Source organism: Gracilinanus agilis, chromosome 5, assembly GCF_016433145.1.
Source record: "Gracilinanus agilis isolate LMUSP501 chromosome 5, AgileGrace, whole genome shotgun sequence".
NCBI lineage: Eukaryota > Metazoa > Chordata > Mammalia > Didelphimorphia > Didelphidae > Gracilinanus > Gracilinanus agilis.
Genome location: NC_058134.1, coordinates 152,594,480 through 152,620,584, shown reverse-complemented (window position 1 = coordinate 152,620,584; position 26,105 = coordinate 152,594,480). Strand labels below are relative to the sequence as shown.

General features: G+C 40.4%; 1 protein-coding gene across 1 annotated transcript in view; it reads right to left on the bottom strand.

The window, feature by feature from the left end:
• PUS7 (pseudouridine synthase 7) overlaps positions 1-26,105 on the bottom strand; it is a 41,149-nt gene extending 15,044 nt beyond the window's left edge. Inside the window, exons 1-10 of the mRNA XM_044679950.1 lie at positions 25,925-26,105; positions 21,305-21,740; positions 18,347-18,431; positions 18,114-18,215; positions 13,444-13,588; positions 8,221-8,238; positions 6,537-6,648; positions 6,126-6,203; positions 3,412-3,540; positions 2,845-2,970 (exon numbers count right to left, since the gene is read on the bottom strand). Of these exons, the coding sequence (XP_044535885.1) occupies positions 2,845-2,970; positions 3,412-3,540; positions 6,126-6,203; positions 6,537-6,648; positions 8,221-8,238; positions 13,444-13,588; positions 18,114-18,215; positions 18,347-18,431; positions 21,305-21,708 (1,199 nt within the window). The 5' untranslated portion in view covers positions 21,709-21,740; positions 25,925-26,105. The remainder of the gene's footprint in view (positions 1-2,844; positions 2,971-3,411; positions 3,541-6,125; positions 6,204-6,536; positions 6,649-8,220; positions 8,239-13,443; positions 13,589-18,113; positions 18,216-18,346; positions 18,432-21,304; positions 21,741-25,924) is intronic.

Genomic DNA, 26,105 nt, shown 5'->3' with positions numbered 1-26,105 from the left:
ACCTAAGACATGATCTTAAACTTATTGTGTTTAATCAACAAATTCCTGGTGATGTAACCAGGATTTCTTGTCATTTACTTCATTCTGATTAAAGAGGTCTACGGAATATGAAATGTAACATAGCTCCTTCCTGAGAAATTAGTCACTAAATTAAAGGCTGAAAACAGCTTTCTCAAAAATTTTCTTTTCTTTAAAAAAAATCACCACCTCCACTATTCTTCATTACTGTGCTCTGACATTTTAAGCACATGTTTCAAACATTCTTTTTCAGTAATCCCTGCATCTTCTTTAGTCTGTTTCAATTCATTCTTTAATTATGTTGACTAAACTTCATGGAAAGAATGACTACCGGTATAAAGGGAACCCCTTCCTCCCAGGATCATGAACTTTCTGCTCATCTGAGCCAGCCCGTAAGTGACGCTTTACATACTACTGCCACTAAAGACCTTTAAAGACAGATTTTGTGTTTTCACAACCAAAGGAAAAAAAACCCAACTTGATTCTATATCTTTAACTGATCAAGCCCTTGGGACTGGATTTGAGGGGATTTGGGCTCAAATCCTACTAATTAGCTCATTTCAAAGTGAAAAGGCTTCTCTTATACCCATTTATACCACTTCTAGGCTTATAACCCTGAAGAAGTAAAAAGAAAAATTTTGTGGTACATGTACAAAAAGTATTTAGAACAGTGATTTTTGTAAAGGCAAAAAACTAGAAATGAAATTGGGAAATGACTAAACAAATTATGCTCTGCAATGTAATAGGATACTGATGTATTATAAGAAATTCTGAAAGAGAAGAAACTTTGGAAGATTTGTTTTAAAGGACACAGCATGAAGTAAGCAGAACCAGGAGAACAAATTATCCCATAATAATATTATAAAAATGAACAACTGTGAAAATCTTAAAACCTCTGATTAATGCAATGACCTACCTAAAATGATTTCATGTTTAACCACCTTCTGACAGAAGGGATACACTAACTGCAGAATGAGACACATATTTTTGAATATGACCAATGTGGGAATGTTTTGCCTGACTATACATATTTATTATAAAGATTTTGTTCATTTTCTTCCCTCTTTTCCAGGGATGTATGAAGATGAGAAGAAAAAAAAATGTTTAAGTTAATTAAGAAAAATATTAAAAGGCTAGAATATAGGTCCCTTCCTGTTCTAAAATTCTGATTTTAAGTAGGTGTCCCATGTACTGCATTATTCTTATTTTTTACTCATGAAGGATCATGAATCAAAATATCAAAAGGAATCCCAATCCCAGTATTGCTATAATCTTAGTTGTTGAAAATTATTTTTAAAATGTCAAAGGATATGAACAAGCAGTTTGTAGAAGAAAACAAAGCTACCAATAGTTGTATAAAAAAATGCTCTAGTCTAGGGGGCAGCTGGGTGGCTCAGTGGATTGAGAGCCAGGCCTAGAGACAGGAGGTCCTGGGTTCAAATCTGGCCTCAGATACTTCCTAGCTGGATGACCCTGGGCAAGTCACTCAACCCCCATTGCCTAGCCTTTACCACTTTTCTACCTTGGAACCAACATACAGTATTGATTCTAAGATGAAAGGTAAGGGCTTAAAAAAAATGTTCTAAATCACTGCCGATTAGAGAAATGCAAATTAAAATAACTCTGAGGTACCACCTAGCATCTAAAATGACAGAAAAGGAAACTTAAAATTGCTAGAGGGGAAACGGAAAAAATAGGCACACAAATGCACTATTGGGAGAATTGTGAATTGGTCTGATCATTCTGGAGAACAATTTGGAACTATGCCCAAAGGTCTTACAAGTGTGCATACCTTTTGGCCCAGCAATAAAAGTATGAGGTCTGTATCCCAAAAAGATCAAAGAAAAAGGAAAGGATCCTTTATGCACAAAAATACTGATATAAAATTTTTTGTGGTGGCCAAAAATTGGAAATCAGATGGAGAATGGCTGAATAAGTTGTGGTATATGATTGTGATGGAATAATATTCTACTATAAGAATTGATGAGGGACACAGTTTCAAAAAAACACTTGAAAACACTTATATGAAATGATGCAAAGTGAAGTCAGCAAATCCAGGAGAGTATTATACACAGTAACAGATATATTGTAATGATGATCAACTGGGAAAGACATAGCTACTCTGATCAATACAGTGATTCATTACAATTCCAAAGGGCTCATGACAAAATATGCTATCTACCTCCAGACAAAGAATTGATTGATGGACTTTGAGTGCAGAATGAATCATATTATTTTTTGCTTTCTTCATTTTTCTTCCTCTTTTTGGACAACATGGCTAACATGGACATTTGTTTTGCATGACTTTGCACATATAATGGTATCATATTGCTTAGCTTCTCAATGGATGAGATTGGTGCTAAGGGGAGGAAGAGAATTTGGAATACAAAATGTAAAAAAATTAATATTTAAAAAATTAACTAGTTGCAGTTTTAAAAAATGTCCTAAATAGCTAAAAATAAATTTTACTAATTTTTAATTTTAAAAATTACATGTATTCCATATAACACTTTTAGGGAAGAAAAGGTCTGTTAAAACCCTGAAATATTTGGGAATCATAATTTTCATGAGAGCTTTTAGGCTACAGAGGCAAAAACCTTTAACAAATGAGAAACACATTCAAGATCTGACTCAGAGAGAACAAACAGTTAAGTGATATGCACTAGGTGACATGGGTAAACAAGGAATAGATCCATGAAAAAAAAATCAGAAGATTCTCCCACTTCCTCTCTTACTATTTTCCAGAAAGACATTAAAACAGATTTTACAAATAAGGTCCTTTAAGATAAACAAAGGGAAACAAATTAAAATGAATTAAACACAGACCTTCCAACCTGATACGTGGGGACGGCCGTAGTTCCAAAGCGCTGCATCCCATAGTAATTAATGAATCCAATTTCCTTGAGAGAGTTCATTGCTTGCTGTACTTGGTGGTCAGTTCCTGTTATATTCCTGCAAGTATTTGAATCACCCAAAGAAGTTTTATGCCATGAACAGCTTACAAGACCAGGTCACCACAAAATGGTTCTGACTAGGCCTCTATTCTTCCAATTTCTTTCTTGTTTTACTTTCTAATTTTTTTATTCTGACTCTTCTTCTTTCTTACATAATTCAATATTCAAGATATATTGAATACTTTTCTAGGTTTTGTAACAGAAATTAAAATTCCTATTGAAATGCTCTATTCACTTTTTAGAGGAAGGGAATAACAGCAATTAAAAAAAAATAGCATTAACTTTTCAAGTCATTTCCCTCCTTTGCATTCCTTTTTTCTCCCTTGAATCAACTGTACATATTAACCTAAACATGTCATTTTCCCCTATCATTCATTGAACACACTGACCAGGTAGACACATGAATGAAGATCTCTATTCTTCTTGATGAGTTTTTTACCTGAGGACAACGGTGAAATGATTTCCTTGGAGTTCTCCCAGTTTCAGAGGGTTTTTCTGGTAGCTGAAGTTGCCCAGCTTGAAATTCATCAAACACTTGTTTAAATGGGCAAGTCTTTGTGCAGTTATTCTAAAAAGAGAAAAGCAAAGAGGTCTTTGTCTTACTGGGAAATTCTAGGATTTGGATAGATCCCGGGAAGTGAGAACTAACCAGGGTAATGATGGCCACTAAAAAAAGGAAGAGCAACATCTAAGGGAAGAGAAGTTAGTTTTTTATTCTGGATACAAACCTCCCTGCAAACTCACAAGGCTGGAAGTCTAGAAGATTTAACTTGTGTACTTTGTACTAAAAACTTCAGACTTCACCTATTGCTGAGGAAGAAGCAGACTGATGGATCATTTAGAAAAAGATTTTGGATTATTTTAAGGAACAATCTGTCATGGCTAAGGAATATGTGAAAGAAAATGGTTCATTTGTTCCCCTTTTTTTTAAAAGAATAGGTTTTAATGACCAACCTGTGATAAAGTACCCACTGCCTGACAGACAGGAGGGACTCTTGGGGAGTATTGCTTGCAAGGAATTTTGGAGGAGGGCAGGGAGAGACAAGAGACAGAGATGTCAAAATTAAAAAAGAAATGGAAGGTCAATGTTTCATTTAAAAAATAAGAGCAAAATTCTTACCTTCCATCTTAGAAACAATACTATATATTGGTTCTAAAGTAAAAGAATGTTAAGTTCTAAGCAAAGAGGGTTAAGTGACTTGTCCAGGGTCCCACAGCTAGGAAGTATCTGAGGTCAGATTTCAATGTAGTATTAAAAAAAAAAAATCACACCAAAGAACAATAGGAGGTTCAAAAGGGATCAAGCCAAACAATTCTGAAACAAGAATATTCAATCTATTCTGTTCTTTAGTCAAGTTGTGTGTTAAAGAGATTGGTGGGTTCATGTACGATCCTATTTCTGTTCATGTATGTGGAAATGGTTGTTTGTTGATGTATGACTGCCAAGTTCAGAATTACAAGAAAAATGAGAAGGAAGGTCGATAAAGTAAACCATGAAGAAATCCTTTGTGATTTGCCAACGTCCATCCTATCCAAGTCAGTAATTTTAAGCTGTGGTTGCTGTTTATCCCAGACATTTCACCCCCAGCAAGGCACAGCAATGTCCCAGCTCTGCCTGAGGGCACAGATCTCAGAAGACTTCTGCGTGGATGTTGTTTTCTCTATTCTGCCCCCAAAGCCCTGCTGTGGAGGCAGGCCAGCTCAAAAAGGCAGAGGGGAAAATGCAAGGAGATTCATACAAGAATGTGAACCCTGCTCAGAAGAGCCTCTTCTCAACATTTCACACCCCAAAATTGCCAATTTTCCCTAAGAATTTCCCGATATGTATCACAATAATCAAACCCTAGGAAAAGTATCAAAATCAAGATTTTTACTCTTCTTTCTAATTATAAGAGCATAGGATTATGCAAATTGCTAAAAAATTATATTAATAGCAATTTGGTATTTATACGATAAAACTTCCCTTTCTTTGCTCACGGTTTCCCTACAACTTTCTTCTGCCAATACTGATTTTTAAAAAGTCACATGTATGTAGGTCAGACTCTTTCTCTAATGAGCTTAGGATGTATGGTTTTGATTATGAAGGCTCATACAAAGAAAGTCAAATCAGAACTACTAATCCAATAAGCACATCAATTAATTAATTAATTAATTGGCGGCATTGTAAAACTAACAATTTCGAGATCCTTAAGAACTCCATCAAGATAATGCCCAACCACGAATCCAGACATTCCATGAATCCGTGTTTCGTACACGTCGTCCCCCTCCTGCCTGATGCAGATTGGGACACTGGGGCAGGGTGGGGATTTGATTTGCTTGACCATGAGAAGTTGCCAGAAAGTGGAGCAACTGGACTGTGGAGAGGTTTTAGACAATGAGATAAGCTGAAATCTTTCAGCAGTCTGTCTTGGAATCTAAGCAACAAGCTCCACAGAGGGGAGCAAACCCAGTGTGTTGGCAAAAGAAGGAGTGAGTCCGGTTCTATCACCAGCACTCTTCAGGCCAAGCAGATTGACTCTAGAGGCAAGGCAGCAGCATTTAGTAAAGGTGGTTTATGTGCAAGGCACTGTCAGAAGCAGGGGGCACCCTGCTGCCAAGAAGTGTCCAGAATGCTACAGGAGACCCGCATAAAAAAAAAGGAATTATCCACAGGATCACGTGAGGAAAGGAAATGCTGACAGTCAGGAGCGTCACAGATTTCCCAGGAGAGACAGCACACAGTAAATGCTGAAATTCCTGAAGCCAGGAAGCAGGTTAAGGATTCTAAGAGGCATTCCAGGTATGAGGGCAGGAGATGGAATCCTGAGTTCAGGATTCTCTGAAGGCCCCTCTTTGGAGATCAATCAGACAACAAGCATTTACTAAGAAAAGCAAAAATAGCCTTTCCCTTCAAGAAGCTTACATTCTAAAAGGTAGATGGGAAAACAGAAGTAGACTCTTGAAAGTATGTAAACCCTGCTCTGAAGGGCCCTCATCTCAACATTTCACACTCAAAAAGGATGAAATTTTTAACAAGAATTTCCCAATATATAAATTAATGAGAGCAAAGAAAAGCTACTGAACAGCAGCAGAAGTTAATCTGAAAATTCATCACGTAGTCTATATTTAAAGTTATTTACCATGAACGTACAAGTACCATTAATCTATACTTACTTAAGAACAGCAATCTCTTGAACAGTTATAGCCCTTTTGTCTTTGGTTCCCATGTAGGAAAATATGTTTGGTTTAACTCTGATAAAAAAAAAAAAAAGAAAATCAGTTAAATAACCAATATACCTGCTAATGATAATTATCTGAAATTAAATGTCTATGTTCCAATAGTTTTGAACCAAAGCCTTCCAACTCCAAGTTCAGTGCTCTCTTTTTTTCTTTTGTACCATACTGATATAAATATTACTGTACTGTTCAAGAAATGATGCTTTCATTCCAAATCCAAATATAAATGATTTTTCTATTATCTATTTCTTAAGATTATCCTTACCATGCCCCTTCATGTAATCAGTTTAATTCAAATTCATCTATGTTTTGACAGTATATAAGAAAAAGATTTTTAAAAAAACTAACCTCAAAAATTTTGAAAGTACATTAATAGCATCCATAGTGTCCTTGTTTTCCTTGTACAATACAAAGTGGCAGTAACTTCCTCTAGATTTTGGCCAAGAATGTTTTCTTGGATCTTTAAAAACAAACAAACAAACAAAAATTAATATATTTAACCACAGTGTGTATAGGTGCTTCTGTTTTAAGTTTTTTTTTTTTAATATTATGAATCCTCAATTATTTGCTCCTAAATCCTGGAAGTAAGAAATTAAACTAAATAACCAGCCAATATGGGTTATTGGTTATAGTTTAAACTGACCTCTTGGGATCTTCAAAGACTTGTTGAATGACTCTGGACAATCACTTAACTTGCCATAAATGCTATAAAACAGGAATGCTGTGAAGATGTCTATAAAGTGATTAGTGACCTTCACCTGTAAGGTACTAGAAGAGGCACCATCAATTCTAGGAGAGTTACTTTACAAAAAGTGTTTCTGGCATCTGAGTATCAACACAGGGCCATAGGAAGCCATGGTTAAAGGGGAATTTAATAAGAATAGGTTTTCCTAACATGTGGTGGTCTGTAGATTTTCACAAGTACTAGACCAAGTCCTGTGCTTTGTTACAAGAATAGAATTAACTAATAAATGACATGAAATTGGCTTTTTAAAAATGTATTTCTACTTGCCCCTTCTATCTCAAAAGTTAAACATCACCATTAGATAAGTTATATCAATTTGGAGCTCTCAGAGAAATCTTTTAGACATATGAGAGGCTGAGAATGAAACATAACTAAATATATTTTTAGGTGCTGCTGCACTAAATGTTCACAACAATTTTTTCTTAGCAGAATGACATACATTTCACAGGCTGCTAGATCTTAGTTTTTAAAACACTCAATTAAGCTATAAAACTGCATGGCTACATATAAATTCACCTTAAGATCTAGGATTAAATAATTTACAGGTTTTGGTTTGAGCTGCCCCAAAGCTAAAATTTCAATGAAATAGAAACATTATATTGCAGCCTGGAGAAATCTACTAATGAACAGGCTACATCTATATGTCAAATGTTGTATGATATACATTGATCTTATGTAATATTTCATTATATGTTACCTATGACAAGAGAGCCACATATTTCTTATATAGTCATTATACATCAGGAAAAACGTGAAAGGATATAAAATAAATAATGTCTTAGGGATGGTTATTCTTATGGATCTTTGTTCTTCCAAAAATAAGATGCCACTGTCTGCTGAAGCTACAGCTAAAAATGATCTTGCAAAAGAATCAACTGATCTTCTTACAGACTTATGGTTTTAGCCGAGGAATAAGGAAGAAAAGAATTATAAGATAAATGTCCTGAATACTGCCCTAGCAGCTAAGTGAAAGGATTCCTTACTTTTCAAAGTAACACACAAATGCAGTAATAGGAGTAGGAAATGCTGCCTTATGGAGAAGTATATAAGAATGTTTTTCTCAGCCTTAGTTCCTGGCCTTGGCTCTCCCCCAAAGCTTCCCCTTCCCACTCCTTCCTCTCCAAAAAAATTCCTCAGAAAATTTGAGCTATAAACATTGTCTTCATTTTTCTTTCCAATTTCATGTTACTGAAGCAGAAATTTCTTTGGCTTTTATCAGCTTTCTAGACAGCACATCAGAATTACTGGCATTTCATTTTACCTCCATGGAATGCCAGCAGCTCTTACCTGTGGCGGTTCTGACCTCTGTCCAAATGCAAAGCATAAAGAGCAGAAGAGAGCAACATTTAATTTATAGATGCATTAAAGTGCTTTAGAGGTGAACATGCAAATGTTATGACTATATGTAGAGTTCTACAGCATCTAGCAACTACGGAGTGGTAGTGGCAATTCAGACAACACTGGAGGCAAACGGTAACTGCATGGAGTGAAAAATAAATTACAGGTATAACAAACCCCACTGCAGACAAAATCAACTGATCCCCCCTGGCTTCCTGACATGCAAACCCTTCACAAGAAGCTTGGATGCGCAGGCGGGTGCCTGGGTTTCTGGGCATTAAAAAAAAAAAAAAAAAAAAAAGGATCCCTTCCCACCAACTTACTGCAAGACTTCAGTAAGAGTTTTCTGTGAAATAAAATACTACCCATTCAGAGTTTTGCTTTCTTAGATGTATATTTGTCATAAGAAAATAATTTTTTAAAGGGACCACTGATAACATTTCCGAAATTTAATTGGATCACCTCTTACGTAGAAACTACAAAAAATTATGGTCAAAGGAAAAGCCACCTACTGAGATTTAAGCTATTTTCATTTATACATATACATACTCTTATTAGAAAGTGCACAAAGATAACATGTAAAGAGTTACTTCCCACATGATACGCACGAAATATATACAGACATCATGGTCTAAGTAGACACTATACACAAAATTTAAACTTTATAAAATCCAGTGATTTCAAGATATCTAAAATTAAGATATACTACTAATATGCATTTTGCCTTCATGACATTCCAATCCCTCCATCTAAATAAAAGAGATAAGAAGTTTCTAATTTCAGTAATAACAATAAAAATTAGCATCTTAATTATTATATAATATTAGTCATTAATAATAGCAATACACTAACCCCTTTGCCATTTTTATCTCATTTGGTCCACACAACACCCCTGGGAGGTAAGTGTGATTATTATGCCTGTTTTACAGATAAAGAAACTGAGGCAAATAGAGGTTAATGGAACTGCTCACAGTCACCCAACTAGTAAGTATCTGAGGCCAATTTTGAAATCGGGTCTTCTCGACTCCAGGCCCAGCCCTCTGTGCACTATGGCACCATCTGGCTGCCTTTGTTCTCAATTCAACCATAAGGGATGTAGCCTGTGATTTTATTGGGAGATAAAGGATTCTCAGGTACAAAAAGCACCTCTGCCAATTTGGGTCTGCACTTGCCCATCAATTTATAGTCTTAGAGAATTACCTTAAACATTGGGAGGCTAAATGCAGCCAATAAATATTAGATGTGGAATTTGAATCCAATTCTTCCTAATTTTAAGACTAAGGTTCAAGGGAACAAAAGAAAATTTTCCCCTCAAATATTTTGGGGGAAAATGTTGTACTATCTTTTATGAATGAAAGATACCCTAAAATACCAGAAAATTAAGAGTTCAGAAAAACTGATCTAGCCCCAAAAGAATTTTTCAGGCTGGAGTTTGAAGTATCAGATCACAATCTTCCTCTGATAGTGGTCATGGTTCTCAGAGAGAGGTAAGCAGAGGCATGGATGGAATATGGTGACTTCAAGCATGAGAAGGATGTTTATGGTCCAAAGAAGGAAGTGGGACGCTCTGGGTTGGAAGACTAATGTTGAAAAAATACTGCCTGTTGAGTATGATTCCCTGTGCCAAAATTCCTACTCTACAACAGTGCTCAGGAGGGTGCAGGCTGCTGGGCCACTATTATTATTAATGCCAGAAGGATTAATACTTATATTATGAATAACAGCATTTTGATTGTGTTTTAAAGCTTGCAAAGCACTATAAAAATATTACTTTATTTTATCCTCATCATAATCCAGGAAGGCAAGGGTTATTATCTCCATTAACAGATGAGGAAACTGAGGCAGAAAGAAGTAAAGTGATTTGCCCACTAAATGCCTGGGGTTGGGTTTGGGTCTTCCTGATTCAGCACTTTATCCAGTACACAACTTTCTTACCTATTTTTACTCACTTAGTAAGGGTTTTAAAATTATATTCTAATGGAGAACAAGAAAAATCTTCCAATAAACATCTCCAATTTTATACTTAAAGTCGGTGAAAAATATTTTACAGAGATCCTTTAAAGTCAACATGGTTTGGAATGCATTTATCTTGCAAATTTGATTCAACAAATATTTATTAAGCAATAGGAGAGACATTATAAAACAGAGAGGAAAACTGGACTGAAACAGAGCTGAAAACTCAAAAAGAGGTATCTGGGATACATGGTTTCCAAAACATGTAATTTTTTTTTTAATCTTAACCTGTCGGTTACCAAACTACAGAAATGAAACCAAATAAAACTTGTGGTGGATCTGTGTTCCCCAGAGTGTCTAAAAAACTCCTACAATAATAATCAAAGCTCAGGACTTAATTCATTGTTTAAAGAGAGGTTGTGTGGCTCAGACTTTAGGATCCATCAGACAGGATGGTATAAAAAGAACAAAATAAAATGACCCAAGTTAATTTGAGCTAAAGTCCCAGCTCTGAGGCTTCTAAGAAGTATGGTAAGCCTTTAAATGTCTAAATATTTCAGTTTCCTCATGTGTAAACCAGGGCAGCGAGGTGCCAGCGCAGATGGAGTGCTGGGATGGCGCATCTTTCCCAGTTCCACTACAGCCTTGGACACTGGCTGTGCAAGCCCAGACAAGTTGCTTCCCCCTGTCTGCCTCGGTTTCCTTCTCTGTATCATGAGCTGGAGAAAGAAATGGCCAAGCACTCCAGAATCTCTGCTGGGAAAACCTTAAATGGCTGAACAAAGATGGGTATCAGATGCTTTTTAAGTATTAAAAAATAACAGGTTAGGTTATTTTATTCATTGTAGTTGGCACTTTTTTGGAGCTTAGGCTACAGTAGCTCTATTTAAAATATTTTTCTTATAGATAAACTGTACTCCAGGAAGGTGAAATAGTGCATGGATATGGATGGAGAACTCTTCAGTCCTCCTTTTAGGGCTTGGAAATAAGGGCAGTTTGGCACAATAAGGAAGGTCTTAGGGGAGAGAAAGAGGAAAAGCCCTGACCTGGGCCTCTAAGGTGCCAGGGGCCTGCTGCACCCAATTTAGAGTGCAGGGTTATCCCCTGTGGAGTTATGGGATGCCACCTTGGGGGCTTCTGGCATGGCCATAAGCCTATGGCTGCTGTTGGTCAGTTATGTCCGATTCTTCCTGACCCCTTTGGGGTTTTCTTGGCAGAGACCCTGAAGTGTTTACCACTTCCTCCTCCAGTTCATTTTACAGAGAAGGAAACTGAGGCAGGCAAGGATCAGTGACTTGCCCGAGGTCACCCAGCCAGTAAGTGTCTAAGGCTGGATTTGAAGAGAGGAAGATGAATCTCTCTGAGACTAGGCCCAACACTCTATCCTTGGGGCCAACTTGCTTCCCCATGTGTGGTGTTTAGGATCCTCCATGTTTCTGCTTTTGTTATACATCTAGCAAGGTTTCCAGGCTACTGTTACTACTTCCTACTACTTTTCTCCTTCCAAGAATGTAAGATAGAACATGTTGGATGGGTGGTCCAGTGGATAGAGCAGAGGCCCTGGAATCAGGAGGTCCTGGGTTCAAATCTAGCCTCAGATAATCCTCCTGTGGGACCTTGGTCAAGTCAAGTAACTCCATTTGCCTAGCCCTTTCCTTACTATCTTAGAGTTATTACTAAGAAAGTAAAGGTTAAAAAAAAAGAAATGAAAATTAGAACCTGTATCCAGTGAGATCAGAGAAGAGACAGATGCAAGAGGTAGTGCTGAGGAAGAACTGGTAAGAACTGTGGAATGATGATGTAGGATCACTGGTCAGGGAGGTAGAAGTGGTCATCTCCTGGGAGTACTGGTTAGATCAAATGACCACCGAAGTCCCTTCCAACTATGGAATAATTCTGTGATTCTCCATAAAATGAAGAGATGGATTTGGAATCTGAAGACCAGGCTTCAAATCCACCACAGACACTACCTCTATGCCCTGGGCCAAAGTGCTTGGCCTTCAGAAACTATGAAATGAAAAGTTAAAAAAAAAAGAGTGGAGGGGGTTGTTTGAGAGCCTCTGGAACATGAAAGGCAGAAGAGACAGAATGGAGAAATACAAAGGGAATGAAGGGAAAATTAATTTGGCTTAAGCAAAGGAAATGGGTAAGAAAGTGGCAATGACAAAACCTACAAAAACAGAACTTACAATTCCATTCACATTTAGTCACATATAATACAAGCCTAAGGAAATGGTCATTTCCAAGAAGCAATTATACAATACCAAAAGGTTTTATGGCTTTTTTTTCTTGTTTTACCAATTAGATTAAGACATCCTTTACTGATACGTTTTCCTAATCTTATTACTGGAAAAAGATGTTACTGGCTAATTATACAATGAACTAAAACCTCAATCTAAGTTGTATCGCTTAAAAGAAACACCTAAATGTTTCGATGCAGAAATGTCTTAAAATATTATTTCAACAATTTGCTTGTGGGCAGGAGAAAAATCAACATTTCCTCTTTTTTTTTTTTTTAATTTTTTTTTTTTATTTTAAACCCTTAACTTCTGTGTATTGACTTATAGGTAGAAGAGTGGTAAGGGTAGGCAATGGGGGTCAAGTGACTTGCCCAGGATCACACAGCTGGGAAGTGTCTGAGGCCGGATTTGAATCTAAGACCTCCCATCTCTAGGCCTGGCTCTCAATCCACTGAGCTACCCAGCTGCCCCAACATTTCCTCTTTTTGACCAGATGCCCATTTCATTTTCTCAGTACATTATTTAATTATCTTCTTTTTACAGACATTACCTTGGAATAAGTAAGATTTAGTTTATCACTTCCACATGAATTCCCTTAATATAGAGAAACAGCTTTCTTACTTATTAGATGTATACCCAATCCTCTTCACATTTACCAAAAATTATTTTAGGATCCATAAGAAATAAATTCATTGTCCACAAAGAAAAGGGTCTTGGCAAAGCAGATCATTTAGACCTAGCCTTCCAGCTTGGACCAACAACACACATAATACTCCAGTATTCCAAAAGACAATATTCAATTTCTCTGAAGGACTGACTGGTGTCATGCATATCTTTCACTGAATGAAAATTAAATGTTCCTAGACAGGAATAAGAAATGGACAAATATCGATCCCCTCCCCCACCATTCCCTGGAAAACTTCAGTGTTGAGGTGAATGAAGCCCCCTCATCCCCCAGCACACAAATAAACTCACTTACTTGCCAAAGCCTTTTTTCCAGCTGCATGGTAAGCCACGATATATTTTTTCCCCTCTCTATCCTCTGTTTTCGTCTCTAATCCAGGAAACAAAGACTTCACAGCTTGATGGATAACAGTTCTTTTCTCTTTGGTATCTTCAACAACCTAAAACGGAAACATTAAATCATGAGGATTTCTTAAAACATCTACTAATGTGCCAGGCACCAATAATAACAATAAATTATTGTAGCAGAGTTGTATAAATGCTATCATCATCAATACATTTTAATGAACTTGGCATCCAATTTGGAAATGTTTGTAATAATAATAGTTAACATTTAGAGCGGGCCTACTATGTATGAGGCTCTGTATTAAAGGCTTTACAAATATTATTTCATTAAATCCCTACAACCACCTAGAGAGGAAAGTGCTATTATTATCATATCCGTTTTCTACAAGGAAACTGAGGCACACAGGTTAAGTGACTTGCCTATAATCACACAAATAATAAATGTCCGAGGCTGGATTGAACTCAGGCACTAGTAGTCTCTGTTATCACAAAGTTTACATTCTGGGGGCAGCTAGAAAATGTAAGTTTTAAAATTAATAGTTTGGCTACATATATGAAAATTATAAATTATTTATAAAAGAGGTGAAAGTAGAGAAATACAAAAGGACAGAAAAAGACATTAGCCTATCTAACTAAATACTGTTCCAGTGCTTGGCTCAGCCAGGACTTATTAACCTTCAATCAGAATTAAACTGTCTCCAGAAGACAGGAAGGGAAAACCAGCTATTCACTCACCCAGGACAATGACTGGAGCTAAAGGTGACTCCTGAGGCCTACTTTGTTCTTTGAGCCAACTTTGTTTCTTGGAGTGACTCTCTTCTTGGAGTTCACTCTACTAGCCTCCTTCACCAGACTCCTTCACCAGCCTCCCTCCTCAAGGATTTTCATGGCTTTTATGGTGGTTTCCTGTCCCTGCCCCTTTTCATGGGGGCCAATCAGTTTCCAAATTATCTGAGTTCTCACCTTTGGAATCACAGCTTTCTGAATGTGTGAACTCTCAAGTTTCTGCCTTGTTCTCACCTGGCATCAAGTAAGGTACGAACTCACAGAGAACCAAGAATTCCCTTTCACAGTAGGTTGGTGGATAGAAAGCTAGGCCTAAAGACAGGAAGTCCTGAATTCAAATCTAAGTTCCTGGTAGTGTGACCCTGAGCAAGTCATTTTACTCCAGGTGCTTGACCCTTATTGCTCTTCTGCCTTGGAATTGATACTTAGTATCGATTCTGAGACAGAAGGTAAGGGTTAAAAAAAAAAAGTTGGCATTCTATTGAGAGGAAGCATATGCAAGTAAATACAAAATATATATAGTTTTTTGGTGGGCGGAGGTTGAAATAGGTAGGGAGGACAAGGATGGGAGATGATTTTTTAAAAAAATGAACAAACAGATCTAATAGAATATTAAATTCTTTACATTTCTGTCAGTTATGTGACCTGCTTAAAAAAAAAAAAAAAGCACAAAACCCTCCATCCCTACTCAGTGCCCCATTCAGGACACCCTGGATCCTTGAATGCATAAACTGTTTTCAAAAAACACATAAATAGTGGCTCATATTGATACAGCACTTAAAAGGTTTGAAGAGTACTTTATAAATTCCCCTACTTGACATTACAGACAAAAGGCTTCCATAAATTGTATTTTTTTAAGTCATTAAAGAGATTTTTAAAAGCAACAAAATGAGTCAACAGCTCCTGATGTCTTCCAATCTGCCTTTTGGGGTTAAATTCCCAGGCATTAGTGCGTCACCCACTGGCGAGAGAACGTCCAAAGTCCCGCGGCCTGATCTCTCCCGAGACGCCCTTAGGAGGCTCTCCTCCCCGAGCCCCCATTCCACATGCTTAGACGGTTGGGTCCGGCTCTTCCGGCCACTCCTATCCTGGCGACCTTGGACCCGTCGCATCTGCCAGTGAGCCTGAGAAGAAAGCGGCACCCAGGGCAGCCTCTCTGCCAAGAAAGCCCCACGGGGTGGGGACGAGTGGGCCGTGAGCCAGTGACGGAGGGGTGAAAGGATTTCAGACGAGGACGCCCGCAGAACCACCAAGGGCAGGGACTTGCCCAAAGGCCGTGGCACGATAACTAACATTTAAAGAGTGCGACAGCGCCAAGGTGCGTCCGCGAGGATGATCTCATCCGGTTCTCACAACCCCCAAGGGGGAGGCGCTGTTATTCTACCCCCTTTACAGAGGAGGAAACGGAGGTTGCGGGACCCCCCAGGATCCGTGTCGGAGGCCGCCTCAGAGAAGCCCAGGCCGCGGCAGAGGCAACATCATTCTCACGCCTTCCCACGGTGTGCCCAGGAGGAGACACCCCTAGCCGTCCGGCTTCTCCTGACCTGAGCCACGAATGCTCCGGCTCTCCCGGGGCGGCTCCCCTTCGGTCCCTTTTAACAGTCTCTGATCCGGCCGCTTCTCGGCGCCCTCCTCTGCTCTGGCACCCGCCGCCAGCTTGCCTGGGAGGCGCCATCCCGGCCGGGGCACGCAGTCACCAGAGCCCGGGACTTCTCTAGCCCAACCTTCTGCTGGTGGAAAAGGCCCGAGGCGGGAGCCTGAGACTGTCCCTGTGCAGGGAGTGCCCCGTCCTGGACCCAGAGATGCAGCTGTTGTCGGGGGAGGCCATGGGAGGCCCCCTGACGCTGCCCCGAGTGTGCAGCACAAGGGTGGGGGTGGCCTGGGATCCTCCTTCCCCTCCCAGAGGGCTTGGCCTCTCGCCCGGTACCCCGTGTGCCCGCTGAGGTCCTGGGGCGAAGGCGCCCCGGCGCTCCGTCTACAAGGACGCTCAGGCCTTCCCCACGGCCCGCTGGGCCCGACAGTCACTGGCACGCCGACGTGAGATCCCCAAGTGTCCTGTGGAGCCTCTCTGACCGCCTCGGCGTCCTGACAGGACCAACTCTGCCAACTCCTTCCTTTCTGTCTCAGAACCAAGGCTGTGTATTGGCTGAAAGGCAGAAGAGTAGAAAGGGCCCATGTCGGCGCCTCTCTGTGGGCCTGTGCGCCATCCCTGGCAGAGTTCATTACAAGAAAGGCAGAGGGACTCGGGCGGAGCTACTCCTCTGCCCCATTCTGCCCCCTCCCCCAGTGCTGGGCCATGCCCCTCTGCTTTCCCTCCCCCTGGGTGGGAGAACGAGGCGGAGCACAGCACATGGTCTCTAAAAGGCTAGGCCATGGGGTTAGGTGACCTATCCAGGGTCACCCAGCGAAGGAGGTGTCTGAGGCCAGATTGGAACCCAGGACCTCCCCTCTCCATGCCTAGCTCTCTGAAACAGTCCCCAAGTCCTTTATTCTCCCCTTTAAGGGCTTGCACAGTGTCCCTCCATTTGATGACGACCCTTTAAGGCTTGTTTTATTTTTAGCAACACTGCCAATATGGCCATCCAAAAGGGAGACGTGCGAGACAAGAACCTGAAGGGCTGCATTCTGTAACATGGGCCAGCACAAGGGAGCTCGGGGGAGCTGAGCCTGGATTATCCCTGTGGAGGTCCCTGCTACCAACGCCCCAGTGTGGTCATCCGCAGGTCCCTGGCTAGGGCCGCGGTGCCGTAGGGAAGGGAGGGCCGCAAACGGGGAGGGAGGCCCCTGCCAAGAGGGAGCAGCTTCTCAGACAGGCACAGTCTGCGCCTGGGCCCAGACCCGACAGCGTCCGTAGTTCTTGACAGGAGAGCCCCAGGGGCCTGGCGGCCACTGCCATCAGCGAGGCAAAGTGCTAGATCAATGGGCCTCAGAACAAGGACTGAGGTTAAGAGCCCTGACGTAGCCCCTTCAGATCTGCAAATTTACAAAATCATTTTATCCTACGAGCACCCCGAGATTGAAGGGGCGGGAGGAGAGGAGCATTTCCTACATACCTGCTCTGTGCCAGGCGCCGTGGCTTTACAAATATTCTCTACGAGACCCGTGCACGACCTGCGGAGGCAGGCACTACCACAGCCACCCTCGTGTGGCTGCGCAGGGAGCTAGGGAGAAAGAGCTGAAGGAACGTGCCGGCTGGCATCCTAAGCCACGTCGCCTCCAGGCCCCACGTTCTCTCCACAGCACCACCAAAGGCCAAAACATACTCAAAAAGCGGAAGGGCCAGAAATTCCAGTGCTGTGTTATTCTTTTTTTTTTTTTTTTTTTTTTAAAACCCTTACCTTCCGTCTTGGAATCAATACTGTGTATTGTTTCCAAGGCAGAAGAGTGGTAAGAGCTAGGCAATGGGGGTCAAGTGACTTGCCCAGGGCCACACAGCTGGGAAGTGTCTGAGGTCACATTTAATTCAGGACCTCCCATCTCTAGGCCTGGCTCTCAATCCACTGAGCTACCCAACTGCCCCCCAGTGCTGTGTCATCCTACAGTAGCCATGCTGATGATGTGCAAATAACACAATTTAGGTTAGCTGTGTTAAGGTCTGCCTTCCACGGGGCCTAAATTACATTCTACTCAAAAAGGATAATGCAAAAACATTGGAAAACCAGATCAAATCGTCTGCCAGCACTGGGAGGGGGGAGGGAAAAAAGGGAGGGAGGGAGATAAGCTCAATCTTATAACTTGGGAAAACTCATGTGGGCATTGGATATTACATGTAGTTGGTAAAAAATTAAAAACAAAAACACCGGTAAAATTTTTCACAATTTTTCTCCTATTTACCTCAATAGTTACACTAGTTTCCTTATTCTTAAAAAGCTGAAGTTCCTCCAAACGCTGCTTATCTTCTTCTGTCAAAACTGTAAATACATCTTCAGAAGGATCCTTAGAAATGACAAAAAAAAAAAAAATGCAAACAGAAAGAAATATATTTAAAACCCCCAGCAGTCACTGATACACCAAATTCCAAGCAAGAAAATAACATGACCTTACTAAGTCAGTAAGTATGTCGCTACCTCATCATCCACAGGCACCGATAAATTATCCAAATGGCTTATATGGCCATCTTTCCCTATTTCATGAACAACGAAGTCAGAGTATCTAATAAAAAGAAAACAGGTAAATAAGCTTTCAGTTTTTCATAAATTATATAAATTGCAAGCAGTTAAGAACATCAATAATAGTACTGAGCAAGCTAAAACTGTTCTTTTTCCCCACCTTCACTAGTAAGCTAAAGGAATCAAGCCACAAGGGAATCATCATTATGGTGTTGCTCTTTTTTTAAATGAATGCTGACCTGTGTATGGTACAAGCCTAGCACTAAACTTAATGAGAGGTTTTGTGAGCTTTTAAGTTACTTGTATGGAGAAGTACAAAAACAACAATTCAGAATTTTTTCCCCTCAGCCTATACAAGTAAGAATTAGCATTAAGGGGGCAGCTGGGTGGCTCCACAGATTGAGAACCAGTTCTAAGGATAAGAGGTCCTGGGCTCAAATCTGGCCTTAGACACTTCCAGCTGTGTGACCTTGGGCAAGTTCCTTAACCTCTTCTGCCTAGCCCTTACCACTCTTCTGCCTTGGAACCAATACACAAAATTGATTCTAAGAAAGAAGGTAAGGTTTTAAAAAAAAAAAATTATCATTAAATAAAAGGTGAAACAGTAAAATTGTATTAACTTGGGTCACTCTTTTTTTAAAAAATCTCAATTTTCTATTTATAGCTGCACTTTTCGTGGTGGCAAAGAACTGGAAAAGGAGGGTATGCCCTTCAATTGGGGAATGGCTGAACAAATTGTGGTATATGCTGGTGATGGAATACTATTGTGCTCAAAGGAATAATAAACTGGAGGAGTTCCAGGTGAACTGGAGAGACCTCCAGGAATTGATGCAGAGCGAAAGGAGCAGAGCCAGAAGAACATTGTACACAGAGACCAATACACTGTGGTAAAATAGAATGTAATGGACTTCTGTACTAGCAGCAATGCAATGACCCAGGACAATTCTGAGGGATTTATGGTAAAGATGCTACCCACATTCAGAGGAAGGACTGCAGGAGAGGAAACATATAAGAAAAACAATTGCATGAACACATGGGTTGAGGTGGACATGATTGGGGATGTGGACTCGAAACTACCACACCAATGCAACTATCAACAATTTGGAAATAGGTCTTGATCAATGACACATATTACAACCAGTGGAAATGTGCATCGGCATGGATGGGGGGGGTGCGGGGGGGGGTGAAGGGGAAAGTAGAAGCATGAATCATGTAACCATGTTAAAAATGAATATTAATAAATGTTTTAAAAAAATCTCAATTTTCACAAGAAGCAGTATAGCTAGAAGGCAATGGCTAGAGAGCTTCTCATGGAGTTGGGAAGACCTGAGCTCTTGTTTCTGAAGCCCTGGGGCCCTGTGCAAATCACAACCTCTCAATGCCAAAGACAATGTCCTAAAGCTATCCAGTTACATATTAGTTGCTGTGTTGCATGGATGGAGGGAGTTTCCACACCAAGAATTCCAGATAGCAATAAAATAAAATAAAAGATCCTAATCAGAAAAGAAAAAAAACCAAAAGAGGCTGAAACTTGTCTTGGTTCACTCTGTGAAAACATGGAGGAAAAGGAGCTAAAGAAATTAAGTTATAAAATTCCAGGAAAAAACTTTAACCTATTTAGTAAAATAAATTGTTTCAGAAATGATCAGCAGCATTGTTTGCAGGTTAATTACAAATTAAGTCATCTGGAGCAGGACTTCTAGTTGACAAGACCAATCAGAGCATGTAAATGAAGCCATTGATCAAACAGCACTTATCGAGCACTTCCTACATGCCAAGAACTGTGCTAAGGGCTGGGGGACACAAAGAAGGAACTTGAGGAACCACACGCTACCACAAACATCCAGGAATGGCAGATACAAGGGGATTTAGGAACTGAGGGCAGGAGCAGCGGAGGGTGAGGCACTGGAGGGGATGAAGGATGGCAGGACTTGAGTGAAATCTTGAAGGGATCAGACTCTAGGAGACAGAAGAGCACGGAGGACAGCTAGGACAAAGGCACAGGACGATTTGCCATTTGAAATGTTGAGCACCACAGCTGAGAAGCAGTAAGAAATTCAGTTTAATTGGACCACAGGAATGTATACTAAGGTTGGAAAGATAATTTGGGGGCCAGGTTGGTCAGTGAAAGCTTAAATGCCAAGGGAAGTTATATTTGGTCCCAGCAGTAATAAGGAGCAGCTGGAATTTACTAAGAAGAGTAAAGCACTATTGCTTGCACTCTGGGAAAACCACTTTTGCTGCTGGGAGGAAGAAGAATGAAAGAGAGGAGCCTGGAGGCAGGGCTCCTAAAGTGGAGGCTACTCAATAACCCAAATAAGAGAGTCTAAATTGGGGTGCTGGATTCATGGTGGGGAGATGAGTACAGATGAGGCAGACTTGTAGGTGGAGTAACATCAAGATTTAGCCAAGTGTAGGAGGAAACAACCCAGGATGTCACAGGGGTGGCAGACCTAGATGAAGGAAAGAGAACAGTGCTCTAGATAGAAAGGGGGACGTTAGAAAGATGGGGAATGCCTGATGGAAAAGATAACGAGTTCTATTTTGAATATGTTGAGTTTGAAATGACTACAGGGTATCCAGATCCAAATGTCCAGCAGACATATAGACAATAGTTGGTGCTAAGGATCCAGAACTCAGGAGAGTGACTGGGACTGGATATATAGACATGGGAGCTATTTGCATAGAGATCTTCATTAAATCCAAGTAACAAGAGAGCTCCTAAATAATATTTTGCAGACTGGTCTACCTCTTGGTTTCCCTCTTCCAAAATAAGGTCCAACATTTCCAGCGCTTAAGACTATCACAAATACAATGAATGAATTTACTGGCTATGCTTTCATAATAACCCTGGAGATGAATTTCAGCTCCACACACAGCCCTGCCAAAGAAACGATAAACAAAGTGAAGATGTACCTCTCCTTTAAGATTCCTGAGAAGCCTTGATGAGAACTCACAAACTTTGTGATGCCAACATCCACCTCTGAGAGTCCATGCTTCATCATGTCGGCAAAGCTCTCTACCTCTCCATCCTCCTCCTCCTCTTCCTCCTCCTCCAAAAATCCATCTTCCTCCTCCTCTTCTTCTTCAATCTGGGCCTCAACATTGTTTCTACCTTCTCCAGCAGTCGGGGTTTCTGGCTGCCTGGTCACAACTTCATTGCTCAGGGCACAGTCATTATCCAGAGTCTCTTGATCTTTAGCCAAACTGCATTCTGAGACTTTTCGTCTTTTAGCTTCATCGGCTTGGGTCAGATCATCATTTTCATCGATGGAAAGAGAACGTTTCATAGATACTCCAGTCACTTCCACTGTCTCCATTCTTAAGGTTCCAAGACAGCATCTAAAATAATCTTTGGAGAAGGGGAAAAAAGAGAGTAAAGAAATAATATAAATATTTTCAGAACTATGTTTGATTACCCTGTGGAGGATATGGAAGGAAAGGAGTCATAGAAGTAACACTGGTAAGCTGGATGTGGTTTAAACAGAAGATGAAAGATTAAATGTCAATGTCTTCTGTGTCAGGGAACTTAAATGGATAGGAATGGGTGAATTTAATTCAAGTGATTGTTATATATGCTACCATAGGCAAGAATCTCTTACAAGAACTAGAGAGTAGTTCTCATAATCAATAAAAGGGTGAGAAAAGTAGTTCTGGGGTTTGATCTCAAAAATGAGATTAATATATGTTCAAATCCAAGGTAAACAGTTCAACATGACAATCACATAAGTCTACACTCCAACCACCAATGCAAAGAGGCCAAAGTTGGTCGTTCTATGAAGAACTATAGCATTTTCTAAAAAAACACCAAAAAAAGAAGTCACATATATCATAGGAGATTGGAATGCTAATTTAGGAAATCACAAGATAATTGGCCTTGGAGTACTAAATGAAGCAGAGCAGAGAGTAGTAGAATTTTGTCAAGACACCTTATTAGAAAACACTTTTTTTTCAGTGACCCAAAAGGTGAGTCTACACATGGAAATCACCAAATGGTTAATATGAAAATCAGATATTGAGACATATGTATAACGCAGTGGAATTGCTTGTCAGCTCCAGGAGAGGGGGGGAGGAAAGAGAGGAGGGAAATAACATGAATCTTGTAACCAGAAAAATATTCTAAATAAATTGAAAAAAAAATTGTTTTAATTAGATATTGATTGTATACTTTTCAGTCTAAAGTGAAGAAGCACTATATAATCGGTTTTAAAACAAAACTTAGACCTGACTATGGCTCAGATCATGAGTTTCTTATTTCAAAATTCAGACTTAAATTGAAGAAAGTAAGGAAAACCACCAGACTATATAAATATGATCTAAATATCTTATGAATATGAAGTGGATATGATGAATAGATGTAAGGGATTAGACATGGTAAACAGAGTACCTGAAGAACTATGAACAGAAGTTCTAATTATTATACAAGGGGGGCAGCAATAAAACATTCTGGAAAAAAAAAGCAAAAAATCAAAATGGCTCTCTGACAAGGCTTTATAAATAGTTGAGGGAAGAAGGAAAGCAAAAAGGAAAGGGAAAAAAGGAAAAGATATCTGAATGCAGAATTCCAGAGAATACCAAGAGGAGATTTTTTTTAATGAGCACTGCAAAGAAATAAAAGAAAATATTAGAATGAGAAAAATAAGTGATCTTGTCAAGAATATTAGACATTAATAGAATGTTTCATGCATAAATGTGCATGATAAAAGGCAAAAATAGTAGGAACTTAACAGAAGCAGAAGAAATTAAGAAGAGGTGGCAAGAATATGCAGAAATAAATAAGAAAAATCTCAACATTACTGAAAACTACAATGGTATGGTTACTGATCTAGAGCCATATATCCTGGAGAATGAAGTCAAGTGAGCTTTGAGAAGTATTACTATCTGTCATAATAAACAATGCTTCCATGAAAATTATCATATAAACACAACTTAAAAAAAAAATTAAAGTAGTATACTCAGTATACCAACAAATTTAGAGAACTCAACAGTGGCCACTGGATTGGAAAAGATCAGTTTCTGCCCCAAAATTTAGAGAACTCAGCAGTGGCCACTGGATTGGAAAAGGTCAGTTTCTGCCCCAGAATCCTAAAGAATAGCCATGCCCAAGAATGTTTAAATTACCAGACTATGCTCTTTTTACTTGCCAGCGAGCTTATGCTTAAGATCCTGCAGGTTAGGCTTTAGCAATATGTGAACCAAGACTTATCAGAAAAGTAAATTGAGTTTCAAAGAGTCAGAGGAACTAGAGACCAAGTTTGCCAACATTTGCTAGATCGTGGAGAAAGCAGAGGAATTCCAGAAAACCATCTGCTTCTGTTTCATTGACTACACAAAAGCCTTTTGACTGTTTGGATCACAACAGAATGTGGCAAGTCCTCAAAGAAATGGGAGTCTCAGATCATCCTGTCTCCTGAGGAAACTGTACTAGGGCTAAGAAGCAAAGGTAAGAACCAAACATGGAACAACTGACTGGAAAAGAAAGACAACAAGGCTGTATATTGTTACCTAATTTATTTAGCTTCTATGCAGAGTATATCATGAGAAATGCCAGGCTGGATGAATCTAAAGCTAGAATTAGGGTTGCGGGGGAAAATATCAACTATCTCAGATAGGCAGATGATCCCACTCTAGTGGTATCAAAAAAAAACAAACAAACTAAGATTATGGCAATTGACTTCATCCCTTCCTGGTAAACAGAGAGAAGAAATGGAAAAAGCAACATCAGCTTTTATATTCCTGGGCTCAAAGATCAATGCATCCATGGAATTAAAAGAAGCTTGTTCCTTGTAAGGAAAGCTTCAACAAATCTGGGCAGCATACTAAAAAGCAAGAGAGGGTACCTTGCCAACAAAGGTCTGGAGAGTCAAAGCTGTAGTTTTTCCAGTAGCAACAATGGCTTTAGAAGATGGTCTCTAAGGAAAGCTGAGCACCCAGGAAGCAGAATTGACACTTTTTTATGGTGGTGTTGGAGAAGACTTTTGAGAGTCTCCAAGACAACAAGATCCAATCGGTCAATACTGAAAGAAATTAATATAGACTATTCACTGGAAGATCAAAGATCAAATACTGAAGAGCTGGATTTTGGGAAAGACTGAGGGCAAAAGGAGAAGAGAACAGCAGAGTGAGATGCCTGGAAAGTGTCAGGGAAGCTTGGACTTTTAGGAGAGAGTGAGGGACGGCTAGGGTCAGTTGGTCACAAAGATTAGGACATGAGTAAACAATGACTTCAAAAATGTCTATTACCAAAGTTTTTGTTTTCTTTTTTTATGGGGTGGGGGGAAGCGGAAGGAGAGAGGAAATAATCCCTACTGATTGAAAAAAAAATTCTTAAAAAAAAAGGAAATCACTCACATTTCCTAGAATTATAGAATCTTAAGAAGGAGCCTTAGAATGCATCTTGTCCAGTGCCTATCCCTCTATAGAATTACTGACAAGAAGTGGGCCAGCCTTCTTCAAATCACCTTTACTGAAGGAGAAATCACTCCTCAAATCACTGAACAAAACTAGTTCACTAGAGGGAAAAGCCATTCCAGGTTTAGATTGCTAGCTTGCTCGGTTATTTATTTATAAAATTCTTACCTTCTTAGTATCAATTTTTTTTTTAAATAACTCTTACCTTCCATTTAGAATCAATACTGTGTTTTGGTTTTAAGGCAGAAGAGCGGTAAGGGCTAGGCAATGGGGGGTTGAGGTTTGGTGTGATCATCATCCCCACTTTACAGATAGGCAGCTAGGTGGCCCAGTGGACCCAGTACTGAGCCTGGAGTCAGAAAGACCTTGATTCAAATCAAATGTGGCCTCAGACACTTCCTAGAGGTGTGACCTTAGACAAGTCATTTAACCTCTGGCTGCCTGAGAAAAGGATACCCTGGAGAAGGAAACGGCAAACCATTGAGGTACCCTTGCCAAGAAAACCCCACAGAGGGTCCACAAGAGCTTCAATAACAATAACAAATTTTACAGATAAGGAAAAGCAGAGAGGTTAAGTGACTTGCCAGGGCCACAAGGCTGGTGTCTGAGGTTCTGACTCGAGATCCCTCGAGCTTTCCAGGGGGCCGGCACAAGTCAGGGATTCCCATTAAAGGGACACAATCCATTTTCATATCTGAATAAGGTTTTTTCCTACTGGTTCAAAGCCCTGTGATCCACCCCCAATGCATGGGGCCCCGAGGTTCCCTCCTCTCCATTCCTTCCTCATCCATACACTATTTCTGCAAATAACAGAAACCATTTTTCCAGGGAACGCCGGCAGCCTCCTGCTCCGCACGCGAACCCGGGGAAGAGAAAGCAGCAGCGGAGCCCCCAGGAACAAGCTGCCAAGCAGGAGAGAAGAAAGTGCAGGAGATGGGGAAAGGCATGCATCCTGCAAACAGAGAGGACTGGAGAGGCCGGGATGGGAAGGAGGGCGCGACAGCGGGGCAGGGGGAAGCAGCAGGGGCGCCCACGATGACTCAGGCCACGTTCCCGGGGACATCACGGAGGCAAGAGGGCTGAGATTCCGGGTCAGGGCCGGAGGCGCACGTAGTTCTTACTCACCAGCGGGTGCGGGGCAAGGGCCCGAGGATGGGTTTGTGGAGAGACACTCGGGAAACGCACCGAAAGAGGCCGAGGTACTTCCTGGTAGCGCGGGGCGGCGGAGGGAGCGCCGCCCGAGGCCGAGAGGAGCGATGAAGGGGGACCGCAGGAGTCTGCAGCTGAGCCGCGGAACATGTACAAA